At 41.4% G+C, this 24,257-nt stretch overlaps 1 protein-coding gene across 2 annotated transcripts in view; it reads left to right on the top strand.

The window, feature by feature from the left end:
• The window catches only part of igsf21a (immunoglobin superfamily, member 21a), a 265,545-nt gene that overhangs the window by 173,043 nt on the left and 68,245 nt on the right, over positions 1–24,257 (top strand). For both annotated transcript variants that reach the window (XM_024427139.2, XM_024427138.2), the window contains exon 4: positions 8,535–8,653. In XM_024427139.2, the coding sequence (XP_024282907.1) occupies positions 8,535–8,653 (119 nt within the window). The remainder of the gene's footprint in view (positions 1–8,534; positions 8,654–24,257) is intronic.

Here is a 24,257-nt window from a genome sequence, read left to right as displayed (position 1 = left end):
GGATGTAGTGATCACAACATAATAGCCATATCTAGGAAATCCAAAGTTCCAAAGGCTGAGCCTAATATAGTGTTCAAGAGGTTATACAATACGTTTTGTAGTGATTCGTGTGTTGATGACGTAAAGAATATTCGACGGGTCTCTAGTGTGTATAGAGTAGTAACCAGATGCTGCACTTTACACATGTATGAAATTGCTTATTCCAGTTACTAATAAGCACACATAAAAAATAAAGGAGAGCCATCTGCATCTGAGCTACTAGAGTGTGCGGCTCTCCTTTATTTTTTGTGTTCCACTCCGCTAGCCAGCACCTCGCCGAAATAGGTGTGCGTTTCTTTCGCCTCTAGACTAATAAACGCACACCCATTAAGAAAATTACTAAAAACTGTTAAATCCCCTTGGGTTGATGAGGAATTGAAAAATTGCATGGTTGAGAGGGATGAGGCAAAAGGTATGGCAAATAAGTTTGGCAGCACAGCTGATTGGCAAACATACTTGAATTTAAGAAATCATGTGACTAAGCGAAATAAAAATACAAATCAACTATACTATGAAAGAAAGATAAAGAATGATAGTAAAAGCTTTGGAGCACCTTAAATTACATTTAGGGGAAAAAAATCAAAATTAGCTCCATCATTCATTGAATCAGATGGCTCATTTATCACAAAACCCACTGATATTGGCAACTAATTTAATTACTTTTTCATTGACAAGATAAACAAACATAGGGATGACATGCCAGCAAAAAACGCTGACACTACACCCGTGAAGGCTGGTGACTTAAGGAGGATGGGTGACAAAAGCTTCTATAATTTCTAAATGGTTTATCCGGTATCTATGAAAATACCCTCAAATTAAAGCTGACAGTCTGCACTTCACCCTCATTGTCATTGTATCCTTTCAAACTCATAGTGCTAGAGTACAGAACCAAAATAACAAAACAATGGTCACTGTCCAATGAATTATGGTGCTCACTGTAAATAGCAGATACATTCCATTACAGCTGCGCCATCGTAGGTTTGTACAACGTGTTTCTCTATGAACTTAAACTCAGACATCTCAACATTCGTAAGTCAAACACAGACTGCGCATCTCGCCCACTTGACACATGAAAGTGGCCCAAGAAACGTTCCTGAATAAAGCCCTGATCATCCACATACCTGATGATAACTGACAACTGCAAGCAAACTGTTGCCACCATAGGTCACAGGGCGGTGGGGCAATTTTTACCCTCTGGGGCCTGGAGTTTTTCCTTATATGTTAACCTAACTAGGAAAACTCTGGACCCTATAAGGTATTTATATGACAGTGATTCATCAGTTGTAAAAAGGTTTTATATGGGCTATGATGGGACCAGTCTTTGCAAATCAGGTCACATCATTTTTAAAAACTCCTGGCCCTGGGGGGATGAAAACCCTGTCAAACTGCAGCTATCTTATATTTGTTCATCTAAATTATATTTAGACTAGGAGGGGGATTTCCTCTACCCAGACACATAGACAACAACTGATACACAATAGAACTCACAGGGCTGATCTTGCTTTATCCATGGTTGCATCATGCATGCCTATGCAACTGTAGGCAAAAGATTTACTCACATCACTATTATTTTGACTAATTCATTCCAGTTAATCATTATGGATTAAAAACGTGTATAAATTTGATCACATTCACATTTTCTCCTGACACACAAATGGACTATAAATTCGTAACGTTCATAACCAATTAGTTTACCTTGACCAAATGGACAGGGCACAGAGGCTGTACGCAGCTGCTCTTATTAGTAGCCTACAGTTGATCAGTCTAAAAAATGGTCTAGTTTTCATCCCATACATCATGTCAGATTTCTAATGTTATGTGTTGCTTAGGCTGCTGCAACATTTAGATAATTAGTTTTTGCTTGTGTCTGTCCGGAGTGATCATGTGTTATCATCTTTGCTAAATAAATACCAGAGGAAAGTGGAAAGTCTACTTGAGCGCACACAAAATATTTTGCTGTGTCAAACTCTCTCTTTAATATTTTATCTCTATCCAACAATGTCACCAAGTTTCTCAACACATAGAAACCCCATAATGCTCTGTGGAGCAATCCCAATATAACTCAATAGGTTCATTCTCTGATTATAATTATATGATTGGAAGGACAACATGTCAGTTCATACTGCAAAAGATTTGATTGGTTGGAGGACGTCCTCCAGAAGTGGTCATAATTACCATGCATGTCTATGGAAGGGGGTGAGTCCTACGAGCCTCCTAGGTTTTGTATTGAAGTCAATATAGCCAGAGGAGGATGGAAGCTAGCTGTTCTCCAGCTGCACTATGGTGCTACCCCAGACAGACCCAGCCACGTTTCATCTTCAATGCCCTTGCTGATGGAAGGAGGTTTTCACTCAAAATCTCACGATACATGGCCCCATTCATTCTTTCCTTTACACGGATCAGTCGTCCTGGTCCCTTTTCAGAAAAACAGCCCCAAAGCATGATGTTTCCACCCCCATGGTTCACAGTATGTATGGTGTTCTTTGGATGCAACTCAGCATTCTTTGTCCTCCAAACACGACGAGTTGAGTTTTTACCAAAAAGTTATATTTTGGTTTCATCTGACCATATGACATTCTCCCAATCTTCTTCTGGATCATCCAAATGTTCTCTAGCAAACGTCAGACGGGCCTGGACATGTACTGGCTTAAGCAGGGGGACACGTCTGGCACTGCAGGATTTAAGTCCCTTGCGGCGTAGTGTGTTACTGATGGTAGGCCTTGTTACTTTGGTCCCAGCTCTCTGCAGGTCATTCACTAGGTCCCCCCGTGTGGTCCTGGGATTTTTGCTCACCCTTCTTGTGATCATTTTGACCCCACAGGGTGAGATCTTGCGTGGAGCCCCAGATCGAGGGAGATTATCAGTGGTCTTGTATGTCTTCCATTTCCTAATAATTGCTCCCACAGTTGATTTCTTCAAACCAAGCTGCTTACCTGTTGCAGATTCAGTCTTCCCAGCCTGGTGCAGGTCTACAATTTTGTTTCTGGTGTCCTTTGACAGCTCTTTGGTCTTGGCCATAGTGGAGTTTGGAGTGTGACTGTTTGAGGTTGTGGACAGGAGTCTTTTATACTGATAACAAGTTCAAACAGGTGCCGTTAATACAGGTAACGAGTGGAGGACAGAGGAGCCTCTTAAAGAAGAAGTTACAGGTCTGTGAGAGCCAGAAATCTTGCTTGTTTGTAGGTGACCAAATACTTATTTTCCACCATAATATGCAAATAAATTCATTAAAAATCCTACAATGTGATTTTCTGGATTTTTTTTCTAATTTTGTCTGTGATAGTTGAAGTGTACCTATGAAGAAAATTACAGGCCTCTCTCATCTTTTTAAGTGGGAGAACTTGCACAATTGGTGGCTGACTAAATCATGTTTTGCCCCATTTTACAGTGCTATTTCACTGTAAACAAATTGACCACAGACTTTCATCATGCGTATCGAGAAGGACACTGAACAAGCACAGCACTTACACAAATGACTGATGATTGGCTGAGAGAAATTGATGATAAAATGATTGTGGGGGCTGTCTTGTTAGACTTCAGTGCAGCTTTTGACATTATCGAGCATAGTCTGCTGCTGGAAAATGTGTGTGTTATGGCTTTACACCCCTCTCTATATTGTGGATAAAGAGTTACTTGTCTAACAGAACACAGAGGGTGTTCTTTAATGGAAGCCTCTCAAACATAATCAATGTCGAAGCAGGAATTCCCCAGGGTAGTTGTTTAGGTCCCTTGATTTTTTTCAATCATTACTAACAACATGCCACTGGCTTTGAGTAAGGCCAGTGTGCCTATGTATGCAGATGACTCAACACTATACAGGTCAGCTACCACAGCGACTGAAATGACTGCAACACTTAACAAAGAGCTGCAGTTAGTTTTGGAATAGTAGCAAGGAATTACTTAGTCCTAAATATTCCCAAAACTAAAAGCATTGTATTTGGGACAAATCATTCACGAAACCCAAAATCTCAACTACATCTTGTAATGAATAATGTGGAAATTGAGCAAGTTGAGGTGACTTAACTACTTGTAGTAACCCTGGATTGTAAACTGTCATGGTCAAAACATATTGATACAAAAGTAGCTAAAATAGGGAGAAGTCTATCCATAATAAAGCACTGCTCTACCTTCTTAACAACATTAACTACAAGGCAGGTGCTACAGGCCCTGGTTTTGTCGCACCTGGACTACTGTTCAGTCGTGTGGTCAGGTGCCACAAAGAGGGACTTGGGAAAATTGCAGTTGGCTCAGAACAGGGCAGCACGGCTGGCCCTTAAAAGTACACAGAGAGCTAACGTTATTGACATGCATGTCAATCTCTCATGGCTCAAAGTGGAAGAGAGATTGACTTCCACATTACTTGTTTTTGTAAGAGGCGTTGACAAGCTGAAGGTACCAAGCTGTCTGTTTAAAATACAAGCACACAGCTCAGACACCCTTGCATACCCCACAAGACATGCCAGTCTTGTCCAGAACAAGTCCAGAACAAACTATGGGAGGCGCACAGTACTACATAGAGCCATAACTACATGGAACTCTATTCCACATCAGGTAACTGATGCAAGCAGTATAATCAGATTTAAAAAGCAGGTAAAATACACCTTATGGAACAGCGGGAACTGTGTAGTAACACAAACATAGGCACAGACACATGCATACACACACATGATAACATACACGCCATACACACACACGTATACATGGATTTTGGGTTGTAGATATGTGGTAGTGGAGTATGGGCCTGAGGGCACACACTTAGTGTGTTGTGAATTATGTAATGAATGCATTGTGATGTTTTTAAAATTAAATAACTGCCTTAATTTTGCAGACCCCAGGAAGAGTAGTTGCTGCCTTGGCAGCAACGTATGGGGATCCATAATAAATACAAATATAAATACAAAAAACTAACTAAATAATAACACAGAACACACATACACACTTACATGAGATAAAAGTCCCTAGTGGACTGACAAGATATGACGGCTTGTTACACGTATGGAGAGGGGGGTACAGAGAGGAAGAGACAAAGAGAGACAACACTTGGATACATTTGGACCCTAAGCTCAAAGGCATAGTAATACTTTGCACATGAACCACAGTTCATTCGGATAAGAAATGTGATGTATATATTTACGTGTAGATGTCTTGCTTTGTCGTCTCTCTGTTGAAGCCAATCGATCCTTCTCTGGGGAGTGGCTCAATGTAAGACTCTGGTTGTCCACCAGAGGTCACAATGTCCTTCTTAGTTGTTGAGCTTCTTTGATAGTGAAGTGTTTGTTTGACAGATACTTCAGATGCATCAGTGATAGTCTGAGATGAGGTTTCTTGCTTCCAACCTCGTGACTTTACTCAAAGTTCTAGGTCTCTTTACATGCACAGCTGCAGACTGTCAAATGTTCTGGTCTAGTTTTTATCTTATTCTCACATGTTGCGTGGTTTCAGAGATTCTAACCATTTCAAAGTGTAGCCACCACTCCATGCTTTCTGGTCTGGTAGTTTCAGCCATTTGTAACGTCCGGCTTACACCGTCCGTCTGCTTGGTCTAATGTAAATTTTGTTACCAAGGCTTTTATCCTCGTGTAAAAAGGGGGTGTTCCATCACGCCAACACAATGCCCGTGCTCACTTGGGCATGGTTACTGACTGAGCAAAAGTTTTGAAGAATAAAATCACATTTCTACCTTCACAAAAGTACTCTCATAATTAATCATATTTTTTATACAACACTTAGATGTAAACTTGATAAATAGAATGTACACTTTCAGAGTTGCAGTTATTTCATTATACCTGTTGGAAGGTGAACCTTCACCCCAGTCTGAGGTCCTGAGCACTCTGGAGCAGGTTTTCATCAAGGATATCTCTGTACTTTGCTCCGTTCATCTTTCCCTCGTTCCTGACTAGTCTCTTAGTCCCTGCTGCTAAAAAACATCCGCACAGCATGATGCTGCCACCACCATGCTTCACCTTAGGGTTGCTACCTGGTTTCCTCCAGACATGATCTTGGTTTCATCGGAACAAATAATCTTGTTTCTCATGTTCTGGGAGTTTTTAGCTCCCTTTTGGCAAACTCCAAGCAGGCTGTCATGTGCCTTTTACTGAAGAGTGGCTTCGATCTGGCCACTCTACCATAACGGCCTGATTGGTGGAGTGCTGCAGAGATGGTTGTATTTCTGGAAGTTTCTCCCATCTCCCAGAGGAACTCTAGATCTCTGTGACCTAGGTGACCATCTCTAGGTGACCATCGGTTTCTTGGTCACCTCCCTGACCAAGGCCCTTCTCCCCTATTGCTCAGTTTGGCCGGGCGGCCAGCTCTTGGAAGAGTCTTGGTGGTTCCAAACTTCTTCCATTTAAGAATGATGGAGGCCAATCATGTTCTTGGGAACCTTCAATGCTACAGACATTTTTTCGTACCTTCCTCGGATCAGTGCCTCGACACAATCCTATCTCGGAGCTCTACGGACAACTTCATGGCTTGGTTTTTGCTCTGACATGCACTGTCAACTGTGGAACCTTATACGGACAGGTGTTTGCCTTTCCACATCATGTCCAGTCAATTGAATTTACCACAGGTGGACTCCAACCAAGTTGTAGAAACGTCTCCAGGATAATCAATGGAGACAGGATGCAACTGAGTTTAACTTCGAGTCTCATAGCAAAGGGTCTGAATACTGTAATGTAAATAAGGTGTTTCTGCCATTTTTTCATTTTATATATTTGTAAACATTTCAAACAACCTGTTTTCACTCTTTCATTATGGGGGGATTGTGTGTAGATTGCTGAGGGAAAAAAACGTAATTGATCAATTTTACAAAATAACAAAATGTGGAAAAAGTCGAAGGGTCTGAATACTTTCCAAAGGGACTGTATGTTTCCCATGCCAATAAAGCCCCTTGAATTGAAATTGAATTGAGAGAGCAAGAGAGAGCGAGAGAAAGTCAAAGACAGAGAGCACAAGAGAGAGAGAGAGAGAGAGAGAGAGAGTGAGAGAGAGGGCAAGAGAGAGAGAGAGAGCAAGAGAGAGAGAGCAAGAGAAAGAAAGCAAGAGAGAGAGCAAGAGAGAGCAAGATAGAGAGAGAGACAAAGAGAAGAGATGTGCTGGACTGGAGTCACTTGGCAGTTGGTGGGCACAGCTCGTGGAGCCAAATTTATTGAGAGGGATGCGAGGGTAATGCCAGCATAGGTATCACCGGTGCCAGGGCTCATCACAACATAATAATCACAGTTTGACAAAGTGCCCTCAAAACTAGAATTAGTGGGGTGACATTGCATGCTACTCCTAAAGGAAATTTTTTTTTTTTTTTTGTGGTCATCTTTGTTATTATTCATTTGTGAAAAGAATTCCAGTACAATGCATATCTGATCAAGATTCATAGCATGTGATCTGACATGATGAAAAAAACGTTTGGCTAAATCAGAGCAATGTTTATGAGATGCACAGCGGAGTCCACTGTTGCCCCCTTTCAATACAAATCAGCCTACTGTCAGTCAATCATCACGTGACTATCATCTTGGTGTAGTTGTTTAAAGCTGGAGGCCTTTGTTGAAGGCAGCATTAACACAGCCCTGTCATGTAGTAGTAGTAGGTTTAATTGGTTTCTTGCAACCATAGACTGAATTGTACACCAATTTACAATCATAACATCAATCATATACTGTCAACTGTAATTATCAAATAGTAAAATCTTAATCTAGCAAACACTTAATAAAATACAATGTTAATGTAGGTTTAATTGGTTTCTTGCGGTTCTGAGGTTCTATCAGTCAGCATCTGCAGCCGTGACCCAATGGGGACTCTTCAAAGTGACTGTGGACATGTTCTCTATATGGGCTGGGGGTGTGAAGGGTGCATGATTGCCCCACACAGGGTTGACTGTTCACCAACAGAATGATCACCTCTTAAACTCCACACTACACACACACACTCAGCACTGCTGAACTCATTAGAGTTCCAGCGCTCTGGGTGCCCTGCCGTTGTTCCAACAGAGGTCTCCACCTGAAACCGCCGGGCAGGAAGGACAATTGTTCCCATTTTGTGGTAATGAATCACAGGGCCTTAATGCTACTGGTAATGTCTCACTTTGATTATTGCTGTTGACACATTAGTTGGGCACAGAATACAGATTGAGCTTCCAGACCTTTCAAAAATGGTCGTATCATATCTGCTGGCTGGCTGAATAATTGTTTGGTTTCATTTATTTCTCCACACAAACATGGAGGCTTAACTCCTGAAAAAGAATGAGGTTTTGGTAAAATGATTTATTCCTGAATTCAAACAAATTGAGTGTTCTGAGTATGTCTGCTGTTCACCTCCTTTCAACATCATTCAATAGGGACATTTGGAGGAAAAGCAGGAACACAATAAAGGACATTGTCATGCAATTTGCAAGTGGATTGAATTATCTAAAAATGTCCAAACTATTTCCTGTGAAAATGATATATTATGAAAAAATGTCTATGTATTTCATTTTTATTCAAATGTTTGCCTCTTCTCTGCAGGCTCCCGGAGGTACGGATCTCGGACAATGGACCGTATGAATGCCACGTGGGCATCTACGACCGAGCCACGAGAGAAAAGGTGGTCTTGGCATCAGGAAACGTCTTTCTCACCGTTATGTGTGAGTCATTTTTACTCTGTAGTCAGCCTGTGACTGTGAATATGCAAAAATGGCTAGCTCTGCTCTACTCTGACATCCTGCAACATTAATCAGTTCTATCTCTTGGGTGTTCTGCTGTCTTTCTAACTAACGGTATTGACTTTAGATAGCTAGAAATGGAAGAAATAACACATTATATAAGATAAATGTAGAGGGGAAATACTTTAAAGCAGCAAAAAAAATGACAGGAAATCTACATTGGCACTCCTTGTGAGTGAAGGTAAGAGACAGCCATGATGATAGTGGGACTGCTAGAGGAATGTCTAAGAGATTCAAGAGTAGACAGAGGCAGTGTTTTTTGGAGATTGTACTATATCATGCTGTAACACAATTTCACTCTCCCTTCTTCAATCCCAAGTTCCATACGGCAAACATGACTGGAGCAACAACAATAAAAATACAAACAAAAAAACTGAACCATTCCCCTCTCTAATGCCATCTAATGCTGCCTCTGAGACCACTACTAGACAGGGATTTGAACCAGTCTCGATCTGTATAATTGCAAACCTACCCTATTTTGGAGAATTACTTGTTTCTTTGTTCCCATGTTTCTGTCAGTGACCTGAGGAGCTGCTTCTCTCGCTCCCTCTTTGTAGTAATTGTTGGTGCAACTTTCTCTAATGACAGCTGGCTCACTTCTCTATGTTGTTTGATGTCCAGCAGCAAGGATTTCTATGTACAGCCTATCGCTAATTACCAACAGTAACATTTCTCGCAAAAACATGAGAGAGAGAAACACAAGGACATAATTAGTCCATTTGTTCATTTTGATCCATCACCATATTGCCTGCCAATGGCTCTTGACATTGGGCTGCAGGTGTACCCAAAGACTAGTTTTGGTTCTCAGAGCTCCTCCGCTGACCTTCACTTTCCCATAGTAACATAAAACCATACAATATACAAGAAATACCAAACCAGATGAACTCTTCACAGACCTAAGCGAACAGAGCTTTATCAATGGGAGAGGATTCACCCAAGTTAACCCCTTAATCATTAAGGGGTGGTGGTCAAGATATAAGAATGATATAGCCAGGGGAAAGTGTGGGAACTCTCTCTCAGCTGGGTGTTAAATCTCCCCTGGTGGAGGAGAAGAAGAATGGCCTCCAGCATTGTGGCTAATTGCCGTCTAAGCTGAAACAGAATTATTCATAACCTATTAGTGTGCCAAGTTCACTGGGAAGTGAGAAAAAAAGGAAAAGGGAGAAAGAAAGAAAATGAGAGAAAAAAGTAAATTAATAGGAAGCAGTTTTTTTTAAAGGGCTTCATAAATAAGAATTATAATTTTAATGAATCCCCTGCCAAGAAATTCAATCACTCAGTTTCAGAAGGCCAAACCTCGAACTCTTGGTACTTCTGCCACTCTCCTTCACTCAAGGAAAGTTTATGTTCTTTACTTTTATCCTCAACTGTGTAAATTCACAATGGTTTGGTGATGCCTCAAGGCATGGGAGACTTTTGCCTTGAGGATTATTAAGGAAATGCTATTATAATCAATGGTTATTGACAGTTAACCACTAAAACTATATCTCAAAGGTATGCTCAAGATAACAAAAAACTTGTTCTTCTGATGTCTCTTTTCTCCATTGGAGTAAAATAGTTCATGGGTTAGAGAGTGCTGGAGAAAACATTTGAGTCATCTTCTGGTTAAAGCAATGTTGAAAAAACATATACATTTGACAGGGCATGTCCAACCATTATGAAATATCAGAAAATGAACATAATCTCCTATTCACCAGTTAATCTGTAGTTTAACATGGCCATGCAGTTACTTCTATATACTTTGATCTTGCAAACTTGTTGTAGGGTGACAATGCATCATATTCATTGCTACAGCTGCTTCCTCTTTGTCCTCTTTACTGGTTGGCTAGTGCTCTGTCACATACAGTATTATGCGTAAAGATTTGATTCAGTGCATGTGTTTCACACATCTCTCTACTGAGCCCATAGTTCCAGTGGAAATGTAGTCAGACAGGGAACATTTTAACACCAATACAAGTGATCTTAAAACGATCACTAGTTCAATTTTAGCTCACTTGAGCAAATTATGACATCAATTAAATCCAAGAGCTGGGTTTTGAAATGGAAATCAGAGAACCCTTGGGTACTGTAGATCTTAAACTGTATGACCTCTTCAGTCATTTTTAATTCATTTATTTTGTCCATATTTGAATAACTAATGAATCATGAGGTATAGAAAAGTCATTTAGTAGACATGTGAAATGAAAGGGAAGTTTCAGATACAGTGATTGGGTTGGTTTTGATGTTTCACAGCACCGGAGGTTCAGTTACTGACTGCTACTAACCACAAAAGATTAAAGAATTTCATTTTACTAGAGTTCCAGCGACATATCAATCTCCTGTAAATCGCATGCAAAGGTCATAATTCCAGACATTGCTAAATGAAAAAAATCAATAGCTCTTTTCCCAATGGTAGAAATAGAGTCATTATTTGTTATTACCTCTGTGACATTTCAAATATTAGGAGTAGTAATTTATGTCTTAGAGATCAGACTGACCTTGGCTCAGCACGCCAATGCAGCTATTGTTTATCCAGTATGTACATGTGGTTGTCCAGCACCTCAGAGGAACCTTGAGAGCCATATTAAGACAACTGTCTATTGATCTGTTGACCTCCTGTGTTTCAAGTGTCGGTTATAAAACACATCAACTGAATGAATGTCAGGCTTAGATTCACCTTCTTGATGAAGAGCATCTCGGGGACATGCGCTGGGTTTAAACGGCATGTCAAGTAATCCCTTTTTGTAACCTTTGCAGGGCACAAATATGGAATGTAGAGGATACCCTTCATGAGGCAGCAGGGCTGTTATTTACAGTTGAGTCGGACGTTTACATACACTTAGGTTGGAGTCACCAACCACTCCATAAATTTCTTGTATACAAACTATAGTTTTGGCAAGTCGGTTAGGACATCTACTTTGTTTACAGACAGATTATTTGACTTATAATTCACTGTATCACAATTCCAGTGGGACAGATGTTACATACACTAAGTTGACTGTGCCTTTAAACAGCTTGAAAAATTACAGAAAATGATGTCATGGCTTTAGAAGCTTTCCAAACACCTGAAGGTACCACGTTCATCTGTACAAACAATAGTATGCAAGTATGAACATCATGGGACCACGCAGCCGTCATACCGCTCAGGACGGAGACGCTGTGTCCTAGAGATGAATGTACTTTGGTGCATAAAGTGAAAATCAATCCCAGAACAACAGCAAATGACTTTGTGAAGATGCTGGAGGAAACAGGTACAAAGTATCTATATCCACTGTCAAACGTGTCCTATATCGACATAACCTGAAAGGCCGCTCAGCAAGGAAGAAGCCACTGCTCCAAAACTGCCATAAAAAAGCCAGACTACTGCACATGGGGACAAAGATCGTACTTTTTGGACAAATGTCCTCTGGTCAGATGAAACAAAAATAGAACTGTTTGGCCATAATGACCATCATTATGTTTGGAGGGAAAAGGGGGATGCTTGCAAGCCGATGAACACCATCCCAACCGTGAATAATGGGGGTGGCAGCATCATGTTGTGGGGGTGCTTTTCTGCAGAAGGAACTGGGGCACTTCACATAACAGATGGCATCATGAGGTAGGAACATTTTGTGGATATATTGAAGCAAAATCTCAAGACATCAGTCAGGAAGTTAAAGCTTGGTCGCAAATGGGTCTTGCAAATGGACAGTGACCCCAAGCATACTTCCAAATTTGTGGCAAAATGGCTTAAGGACAACAAAGTCAAGGAATTGGAGTGTCCATCACAAATCCCTGACCTCAAACCTATGGAAAATGTGTGGGCAGAACTGAAAAAGTGTGTGCGAGCAAGGAGGCCTACAAACCTGACTCATTTACACCAGTTCTGTCAGGGGGCATGGGCCAAAATTCACCCAAATTATTGTGCGAAGCTTGTGGAAGGCTACCCAAAACATTTGACCCAAGTTAAACAATTTAAAGGCAATGCTACCAAATTTTAATTGATTGTATGTAAACCTGTGAACCACGTTGAATGTGTAGAAATAAAAGCTTAAATAAATCATTCTCTCTCCTACTATTCTGACATTTCACATTCTTAAAATAAAGTGATCATAACTGACTGAAGATAAGGAAATTTTACTAGGATTAAATGTCAGGAATTGTATTTGGCTAAGGTGTATGCAAACTTCCGACTTCAACTGTATATACCCATGAACAGTGAGATGAGCTCTAAGGTGTATAGGACTAATTACTCTCATCCTATAAAACTGGGATACCTTCTTTAATTAAGAACTGTAATTAAGCACTGTGTATATTTAGCCACTCGTTTATAAACGGCTTGGATTAATGACCTTCCAGTCATTCCCAAACGCAGCAACGCCTGCAGACACAGCAGTAAGGGTTAAAGCTCAGACACGCCGGTAGATTTGTCAAACATTTGCTTGTCGACAGTATTTAGCGCCTCTGAACAGGGAGTCGGCAATCAATCTCTTTCGTGTTCACATAGCATAGACCATGCAAGTCGTCAGCCACTCAGCCTTGTTTAAATACTCCAAACCAGAAGGTGGCAGTAGCATTGTTTGGCAATGAATATCCGTGCATATTGCTTATGGTCTAGATTTGAAGCTATCTACGATAATGTTGCTATTCTGTAGAAAGCCCTTGTTGATGGTCACAGCCAGCCCAAAAACCAGCAACATGGGGTGCCCCAGGACAGAGTTTTGGAAACCCTGCCATAGCATACTTTGCATATGAAGTGTGACTGGCTCATCCATGGATGTACGGAGATAAGGCCTTCTTTTTCCCTTTTATTTTTGGCTCCCTCAAGTGGGGGTTTGTTCTCACTGATTGGCTCAAAGTCACTGACGAGCATTGCGATTTTCTAAGTATACTCTGTAGGTTCGTTGCTATCGGGTTGACAAGCAGCAGGTACAGCTTTTGTTCTAGCAAGAGAAGGAACAGCCTCCTACTGTGATAAGTACCTATCGGCAGTATATCGGCAGTGAGATTCTCGGTATGTTTCATGCTTTAGCGGTCAGAGTTTAGGGATAGCGGGGCAGTGGGGTATTGTTGGATGGCTATGGGGCAGCTATTCCCCCTGTGCCCTGGGCTTGTTAGGAGATGAGAGAGCACCTCTATCCCATGCCTGACGTAAGGAAGGACTCGAACACAATGGGCTAATCATCATCCGCTCCTGAGAAAGACTCAGTTTATGCCAGATTCATCACATGCATTAGGAAGTGTATGCCACCACACTATGCATTAATGTGCCTAAGGTCACCAGCACACAGTGTCCTTGATTACTGTCTCTCTGATCCACTCCTCTCAAGCCATTTAACTAATCATGTACCAACGTTCCTCTGGCTGTTTTGTCTGTATCATATTTTAATGAGTCACACTAATGCACACACAAAAAATGTAACTTTAGTGTATTCACTAGTAAGAATAAGAATAAAAACACATGTACACATACAGTAAAAAAAAAATTGGGGACAAGAGTCATAATCGCAATTGCTGGGAATTAAATACAATAAGTCACATCTACTAGATTCCTCAGAGTTGTAACTGATGAAAAGTAATCCTGGAAAGATCATATTCAATTTGTCTGTAGCAAAGTGACGAAATCTGTTAGTACAGTATCATCAGAAAGATTAGTGGTTTGGTACATCAGGCTTACTAACTCTATACTATAGTTTAATTTACCCATATATAATTCACTATAATATTGTCTGGTTAAGTACATATGCCTCCTACCTACACAAATGACTCATCATGCAAAATACATTTTACCATACGAATTACCTGTCTCCACCTGCACCTCTGTGAAATTCTATATTTTCTCTATTTACAACATGTACAACAATTATGCACTTTCATCTACAAATTCTCATACTTCCCAAACAGTTTACCTAAACCCTTCAATTGATTCTTCCAGATTAATTCTGAAATCCATCTATATAACACCATACACTGCAATGACCTTTACCCTCCCTGCTGCCGCACCTCACACAGTACATTCTCTATCAGATACAGAGGTACCGTACTCTGGAATTCTTATCTTCACATTGCCAAAACCTCATCATCAATAACTTCAAGCGAAGACTGGGGGTCAGCCTGATGAACCAAACTACCCAATAATCCCCTCCATGTAGCCTAACTCTCACACACACACACATGCACACACACTTAATCAAAAGTGTTTTTCTTGTTTTTCTTGTCTACTGAGTATATTATGTACAATTAAAATTAATATGATTTCTCTAACTGATTGAACAAACATTTGTACTTATATTTGTGGTGTGGTTTTCATATTTTTGTATTTTTCCAAGTCAACCAGCGGTTTTCCCGTTCTCCTGCTTTTTGGGCTTCCAACCTCAATTGCACACTGTTTTTACCAGTTTGTTACCTGTACTGTTTTCTCTTTCACTCATTTTCTTTAGGTTGAATTTATTCGCACTAAAGTTTAAAGATGTAATAGCGGGTGCAGCAAAATGTCTTTACTAGCTCCTAACAGTGCAGTAAAATGTCAAAGAAGTACACAAATAATCAAAAAACTAAAATCAAGAAATGTCAGAACGAATCGAATTAACAACCCAAATAGCTCTTCATCAGTAATCCAAATGCAATCTGTCCGTATACAGTGCATTTGGAAAGTATTCAGACCCCTAGACTTTTCCCACATGTTGTTACCTCAGTCTTTTTTTAAATGAGGAAAAGGTCAAGGGGTCTGAATACTTTCCGAAGGCACTGTATACACCACAAATATATATTAAATAGTGTTGATCGGTGTATACAGTGCCTTCGGAAAGTATTCAGACCCCTTGATGTTTTCTGCATTTTGTTGCGTTATAATAGGTTGGCTTGGAGCTCTCATTGAAAATAAAGACTGAAATGTATTCAAAATGTATTGAATTATTAAACTTCTATCTATCAAGGCACAAGGCGAGACCCAGATGCAGACACAGGAGGCAGATGGTCGGAGTCTTACAATGTTTATCAAGAGAATGGCCGTGGACAGGCAAAAAGGTCAAAACCAGATCAGAGTCCAGGAGGTACAGAGTGGCAGACAGGCTCTTGGTCAAGGCAGGCAGAATGGTCAGGCAGGCTGGTACAAAATTGAGAAACAGGCAGGGGTCAAAACCAGGAGAACTAGAAAAAGGAGAATGCAAAAAGCAGGAGAATGGGAAAACCACTTGTTGACTTGGAAAAATACAAGACGAACTGTCGTAGAGTGACAGGAAATGTAGGGATAAATACACTGGGGAAAACAAGCGACCCCTGGAGGGGGTGGAGACAATAACGAGGACAGGTGAAACAGATCAGGGTGTGACACTCTCTGAGCTAAACTCTGGGGTGATAATTGAGGGGAAAATAAACAACCCATTGACTTCACCAAGGATTTCCTCTCCAACATTGAACAGTATGCACATCACATAATAAAAATACTAAACCTATTTAATTGTTCCTATTTTTAATGTGTTTTGCTTCCTGAAGTTTGAGACATAAAACCATGTTGGTTATCTGTTGATTTGAAGCCTCAAAATGTTTAAGTGAATTTGTTAAAAAGTATATATTTTTTTAACCTTTATCTGAAAAAGTGTCGACTGATTTGTGTGTTTTTGGCCAATTAATTCCGAATGGGACACATACAGTGATTACCCACAAGAACAAATCTGAAATTGTTTGTAATTGTCAAGGAGCACTTACATACACATTCATATTTGTACAAGTGGCTTATGACTTGATTCCTAAACTAGCCGTGACTAGTTTTGAAGGGTATACTTACATAATGTTTTGCTATCCCTGGTTAGATGTAGTTTTTACTTCCTTACATGTACATTTTAGTAATTTAGCTGACACTCTTATCCAGAGCGACTTACAGTTAGGTGAAATTGTACATTGACTCAAGATTTTACTCCTCAGGTCTTACTTTCTATGTTGATGATTTGCAGACCTGTGCTGTTGTTGCAGTTGATAACCAACCCGACTTTCTGTCCATAGGACTGACGTCTCTTTCTTCTCTTCAGTATGTGTTGGTATGTCTGTTGGTGTATGAGAAACGGGCAAGGGCATCGACTATTCATCTGCTTTCTATTCCTCATGCTTTGTCTTGTATGTTGCATGGCCCAGTTTAATGAAAACAAAAAGAAAGATACGCTGAACTAACATTCTGTACTTGTCTATAAAAGTTTGTCTAGTTGTGAAATAACATTGCTGTTGAACCACTGAATGATGTTTACAATACGGGCAGATGAGCTACCACTTACTACTATGTGCTGCAATGCTCAGTCGTGCTCATTGACACTGGTTAGAATGCCCCCAAGAGCAAAATCCTGGTATTTTCAGCTCCTTCCTTTACTGAAATCAGCTTGTTTATTGCTGGTCAATGGTTGATAACGTGGCGTGTATATTGTTTTCTTCTCGGTATAGATCAAAGTGTGATGTTCCGTGGGGCAGCAGGTAGCCTAGTGGTTAGAGCGTTGGACTAGTAACCAAAAGGTTACAAGATTGAATCCCTGAGCTGACAAGGTAAAAATCTGTCGTTCTGCCCCTGAAAAAAGGCACATACCCCACTGTTCTTAGGCCGTCATTGAAAATAAGAATTTGTTCTTAACTGACTTGCCTATTAAAAAATGTATTTTAAAAAATGGTGTAAACCAAAATGTGATGTTCCACGTGTTGTTGCAATTTGATAGCGAACCCTTCTGCGTTTGATTTACAGCTACATGTCTAGGTTTGAATAGAATACATTTGAATAGTTCTGCATCAAGGTTGTAAGCAGCTTTCCCGTTCTTTAATATTGCAGTGATATTTGTCGTTGTTGATGGGTTTGTGCTGATGTCAGGACTGTATAGGAAGTCTTGACACATTGCCATTGTGAATAATATGCATTGAAACCAATGTCAATCTCTTTTAACTAGTAAGCAGTAGCATTGACAACCATATGAAAACAAAGAAAATAGAGTACATGTCTCTACATAGTAATTGATGAACACAACCGCTCAATCCAGCACCTGTCTTTGAAAGCGTTTGTGTACTTCTCCGTACTAAGTGTACTTATCTACAGACAAGGGATCCTGCAGGCACATAAATGGTTCACTTGACTTTTCAGTGCCCTGAGTAGGACCTGCTGTGTGTTCTCCCCCATGCAGGGCTATTGTTTAACAGCATGCATTTAGATTGGGCAGCCCTGTGGAAAAAACACTATTATTTTCACAGCATGAGCCCAACGACTCTTTATTAAAGGCTGTAGGATGCAGAATCCTCAAACTACCCACTGTTAATCTCAGATAATCTCTCTAACCTCCCTTGTATAGAGTTAATTTATGTGTTTATGAGTCGTTATTATGAGTGTGCACTTAATGCTTTCAAACAAAAGGATCTGAATAACAATATCAACATGACCCTTATTAATTATTCACACTTGGGTGATAACTGGTGATAATCATATTCATGCAGACATAGAGCCACTCTTGACAAAAAGTAACTTTCAGCAAAGTTTTAGGAGGAGTGCAGTTAAAGACCTCTGAAAGTATTCATCTTCAAATAGTTTCCATACTCCTTTAAAAAAAATACAAAAATGTTTTGCTTAAAACATAACCTTGTGATGTCTTTTATGATGCAGCTCTTTTCTGTTTTCCTGAGTAGCATTCCTCCCTTCATCCTGCTGTCTATATCTGATGTGTGTCTGATATTGTGTACAGTCCTCTCCTGACGTCTCATCAGTGTGAGGTTTGGGTTTCATTCCTGCTGTAGAAGTGTGTCTATCTCGCTCCCCTCCCAGGATGTCTCCATCACTGCCTCGACTCTGCTCCCAGCACCCTACCAACTCACGCTCCCCGCCAAGGTCCCCTCTGTTGAGCAGGGGGGCGACAGTGGAGATACAGCTCCTCCACAGAGATACGCTGATTGTACCCGAAGATGAGAAAATATATATATTTTTTCATATTACCTTTTCCCTCTGTGTGACAAGCTATTTTATTGGAAGCCTGAATATCACTGTGCATAATAACTTTCCCTTTCCTCTAAACTACCTCCTCTTAAAATAGTCCCTGACTTTATAAGTTCAACAAAAGTTTACTGTGTCAGAAAATGTTTTAATTTACAATTGAAATAAAACCAACCATGTGATATTATCGGCATAACCATGGAGTGTTGTAGCTTTCAGTTGGAGGTCTTTACATAAAGCCAATGTTCTGTGGCACAGCCAGCACAACTATACAATAGTAGGGGTATAGTTGATGGCATAGCTGTTACCAACTAGTGAGGTTCAAATCCTAGTCCTTTTCAAACATCCTGAGCTCATACTGTACATGACATTTGGTATGGCCAACCTTTAACAGGCCATAGTCTGAGAGGGACATGTGGCAGACATTTTGGAGCATTGCTGAGCACCCCTTGACAGTGGTCTTAGATATTCCACACTCATCTCTGGCGGCTGCACAAAAGGCAGCAGGACCATTTGTGGGGATGGAAGAAATACAGGTTTAGGAGCTCCTGAAAGCAGCCTATGGGCATGCATCTAATGGATTTCTTTCCACTATGCCCATTTTTCTAAACTTGAATACAAATTAGATGAGGGGAGCGAAAAGGGAGACATTAGAAAGGGAAATTCAGCCTGAATTTGGGACCTTACTTATCAACTGCGGAATCCATCACATTAGACCATGAGGGTGGGAGGGTATTTTAATTGACTAAATGGAAAAGCCATGTACAAGATGTCTGGAATGTAACTACGAGGCTGCACTGGAGTGAGAGATGTGTAATGACTCCTCATGGGAGAACAACACTACTGGCTTTTATCTACTACATATTCATGTAGTTTATGTGTGGCCTCTCACTGTAACTTGAGCAAACTCTGTCACAAATGGTGAGCTCCTCAGGCAATGTCAATGACACGGCGCAACTATTTCTGTGTACTTATGAAGTACCATTACTGTTATTGAATTATTAATGTACTCTATGGCACATTCCAACCATAAGAGCATGAGGTAGTGGTTGGAAAGAGTTGTGTCTGTATGCCACATATCCATACATGACCAACTATTGAATAACAGAGGGATGCTAATGTAATCTGCAATACTCTCGCATTACTTGTGCTGAACACACTAAAATCCTGTCACGCCTGCTCCCGCTCCCTCTCCCTGGCGCTCAAGTGTGCCAGGCTGCCCATAATCATGCGCACCTGTCACCATCATTACGCGCATCAGCGCAATATTGGACTCAGGAGATGGTATAGAATACAGTATATTCACATGAGATGAGTAATGTAGGGTATGTAAACAATATATAGAGTGGCATTGTTATGTATAAAGTGACTGGTGATACATTTATTACATTCAATTATTTATTATTAAAGTGGCTTGAGATTTTTGAGAATGCAAGAATGTTCACCGACAACAACTCAGTGTTCAACACCATAGTGTCCACGAAGCTCTTCACTAAGCTAAAAACTCTGGGACTAAACACCTCCCTCTGCAACTGGATTCTGGACTTCCTGACGGGCCGCCCCCAGGTGGTAAGAATAAGCAAAACACGTCTGCCATGCTGATCCTTAACACTGGGGCCCCTCAAGGGTGTGTACTTAGTCCCCTCCTGTATTCCCTGTTCACCCACGACAGTGTGGCCAAACACGACTCCAACACCGTCATTAAGTTTGCTGATGACACAACAGCGTCACAACCTGATCACCGACAACTATGAGACGGCCTATAGGGAGGAGGTCAGAGAACTGGCAGTGTGGTGCCAGGACAACAACCTCTCCCTCAATGTGAGCAAGACAAATGAGCTGATCGTGGACTACAGGAAAAAGCGGGCTGAACAGGCCCTCATTAACATTGATGGGGCTGTACTGGAGCGGGTTGAGAGTTTCAAGTTCCTTGGTGTCCACGTCACCAACGGACTATCATGGTCCAAACATACCAAGACAGTCGTGAAGAAGGCACAACAAAACCTTTTCCCCCTCAGGAGACTAAAAAGATTTGGCATGGGCCCCCAGATTCTCAAAAGGTTCTACTGCTGCACCATCGAGAGCATACCAACTAGTGAGGTTGCATCACCGGTTGCATCACCGCCTGGTATGGCAACTGCTCGGCATTTGACTGTAAGGTGCTACAGAGGGCAATGCTAATTGCCCAGTACATCACCGGGGCCAAGTTTCCTGCCATCCAGGACCTATAATATAGGTGGTGTCAGGGGAAAGCCCATAAAATTGTCAGAGACTCCAGTATAGGCTGTTTTCTGTGCTACCGCATGGCAAGTGGTACCAGAGCGCCAAGTCTAGGACCAAAACGCTCCTCAACAGCTTCTACCCCAAGCCATTAGACTGCTGAACAATTCATAAAAATCGCCACCGGACAATTTACATTGACACCCCCCCTGTAAACTGCTGCTACTCGCTGTTTGTTTTTTACCTATGCATAGTCACTTTGCTCCCATCTACATGTACAGATTACCTCAACTAGCCTGTACCCCTGCACACTGACTCGGTACAGGTGCCCCCTATATATAGCCTCATTATTGTTATTCTTATTGTGTTACTTTTTATTATTTATTTTTATTTTAGCCTACTTGGTACATCTTTTCTTGTTCTTGAACTGCACTGTTGGTTAAGGGCTTGTATGTAAGCATTTCACGGTAAAGTCTACACTTGTTTTATTTGGCGCCTGTGGCAAATAAAGTTTGATTTGATTTGACGCCTCAGCCGGGTCGTCAGGCTCCCACGCCTCAGCCGGCTCGTCAGGCTCCCACGCCTCAGGTGGCTTGTCCGGCTCCCATGTCGCGGGCCGGCCCGTCAGGCTCGCCCAGGTGGGACGCCAGTTGGTGCCCTAGGGGGGGTAATGTCATGGCTGTTCCCATAATTACACACACCTGTCACCATCATTACGTGCATCAGCGCAATATTGGACTCACCTGGACTCCTTCACTTTGTTGATTGCCCCTTCTATAGCTTTCTGTTCCTCAGTTTGTTCCCTGTGTCATCATTATTATCGGTATGTTTCCTCTGTTCCGACACTGTCCTTGTTTGCTTTTTGTCAGTTATTTATTAAATGTTCACTCCCTTTACTTGCTTCTCATCTCCCAGCGTCTTCTTAAAAATACCTAAGTCGGAAAATCCAAATATTTTATTATACCATATTGTAGTCAATTGATGTAGTTGTATTATACATTTAAATTCTGTTTCTTTTGAGACTTGAAATACCTTCATTGTAATGTTGACACCCAAAATGGTATGAGGTGCATAAATGAAGGTATCTTTCTACCGAGCCAAGGTACCTCCGAAATCATATTAGGGCATAATGGAAACTAGGTGCAGAAATATCTGCAGCCTCAAATGGTGTCAAAGTCAATATGTTTGTCAGATTGCCCCTGAACAGAGTAGCCCGGCTCCATAAATGATACCTTGTTCCATATAATGAAGACTCTTTCACTTGGCACTTGCTGTTGGCTGTGACTTTGCCCGAGAGCATATTCTCACTTGTTCTAACCTATTGTGACTGAATGACTGTCGAATAGAAATGGGCTCACAACCTGACTTACAATTATAGCCAGGCTATTCCTGTTAGGACGTGAGAGGTTGTCTCTGCCCTGGCTTTATGCTCTACTGATCTGAAGAGAAATACATGGAGAGATGTATAATGGTGGTGTTTTTCTTCTTTCTCCAAACAGAATATAATGAAGTTAACTGACCCTGGTGAAGGTCAATGAAATCAAGGAGAGGTGAAGATTACCATCTATCATGTCTTTAATGCATAATTACATTCAAACCAGAGTAGCTAATATTATGCATTTTGCCTTTAAAGTTTTAGATGACAATTCAAAAAGTGAATTTCTTTTCCCCACTGAAATTCTCCTCATATTTCCATGATTTATTGTCATTATCTTTTGACAGGTAATTACCTAGCAGATTTATATCTAGTAGCTTGAATTCACAGAAACTTATGAGAATCATCCATCCATTATTAATGATATGACTGCAGCCCCACTGTAACAGCCGTCGTCGGTGGAATAAGGTGAGGACCAATGCACGGCATTGGTCCTGAACACTGAATAACAAAACAACAAAGAAACAACCGGAACAGTTCTGTCTGGTGTAGACACACAAAGACTGAAAACAACCACCCACAAAACACAATCGAAAACAGGCTACCTAAATATGGTTCTCAATCAGGGACAACGATTGACAGCTGCCTCTGATTGAGAACCATACCAGGCCAAACACAGAAATAGGAAATCATAGAAAAACTAACATAGACAACCCACCCAACTCATGCCCTGACCATACTAAAACAAAAGACAAAACAAAGGAACTAAGGTCAGAACGTGACAGTACCCCCCCCAAAAAAAAAGGTTGGACTCCGGCCGCAAAACCTAAACCTATAGGGGAGGGTCTGAGTGGGTGTCTGTCCGCAGTGGCGGCTCTGGTGCGGCACGTGGACCCCACCATAGTCCTTCTCCGCCTCTCTAACCGCCTCCGTGGCCTCTTTAACGTGGCGCCCCTCGCCGCCGACCTCGGACTGGAGACACAAGCCACGGGTCCCGAATGGACGGGAGATTCCGGCAGCACCGGACAGACGGGAGATTCCGGCAGCACCGGAGTGAAGGGCGATTCTGGCAACTCCTGGCTGACTGACGGCTCTGGCAGCTCCTGGCTGACTGACGGCTCTGGCAGCTCCTGACAGACTGGCGGCTCTGGCAGCTCAGGACAGACTGGCGGCTCTGGCAGCTCAGGACAGACTGGCGACCCTAACTAACATAGACAACCCACCCAACTCACGCCCTGACCATACTAAAACAAAAGACAAAACAAAGGAACTAAGGTCAGAACGTGACACCCACTGCCAGTTGACAGATGACACAATGGTAATGTGTCAGCCAGGCATTAGTGTCATTCATTAAGAGGTATTGTATGGACATATCAAGATTCGTAATCCACACTGTTGTCCTTCAACACAACATGTTACATCAGCATGCAAGGATTTTCACAGTGGTGGGTGAATTAGGGATGTCCTTGGATTCAATGACCAGCAGTGTGAAGTTCACCTTCAACCTTGTGTGACAGTGTGTTAGTGTTGGTTGACCTGACCTTAGAGGCTGGGCTGAACCTTCAGAGAATGAACTTGACTACATCAGTGACCAAACATATGAATGAAAGTGGCTCATTGTCTAAAGAATGTAGAACACAAATTACCCATCTTCTGAAGCTCTCCTCTGATGACTTTACTCCTGTCAACTTATAATTTCCATGTTCCATTTGTAATATGAGAAGAGGATGATAATTATTCCTTTGATATATTTTCCCTATTGAAACGTACAAGCGAAGAGGATTGTGTGACACAGTCTGGCCCTGTAGTTACACTGCATAGAGGAGTAGCGTCTAAGAGTGACAAATTACTATGTTTAGCGGACACACAACCCCCCCCTCCCCAACAACAACAACTCTACAGCCGAATCAGAGCAATCTGGTCATCCTAATTATTGCATGTTGTATCAGTGACAGGCAGGGGATTGAAGCCAGCCTTTAATCACAGTCACAGACAGACATACAGGAGAGTTCAGGGAGTGCTCT

Source organism: Oncorhynchus tshawytscha, linkage group LG07 (genome assembly GCF_018296145.1).
Source record: "Oncorhynchus tshawytscha isolate Ot180627B linkage group LG07, Otsh_v2.0, whole genome shotgun sequence".
Classification (NCBI taxonomy): domain Eukaryota; kingdom Metazoa; phylum Chordata; class Actinopteri; order Salmoniformes; family Salmonidae; genus Oncorhynchus; species Oncorhynchus tshawytscha.
Note: the sequence above shows the minus strand (reverse complement) of the source record. Positions and strands in the feature narration are given on the sequence as shown.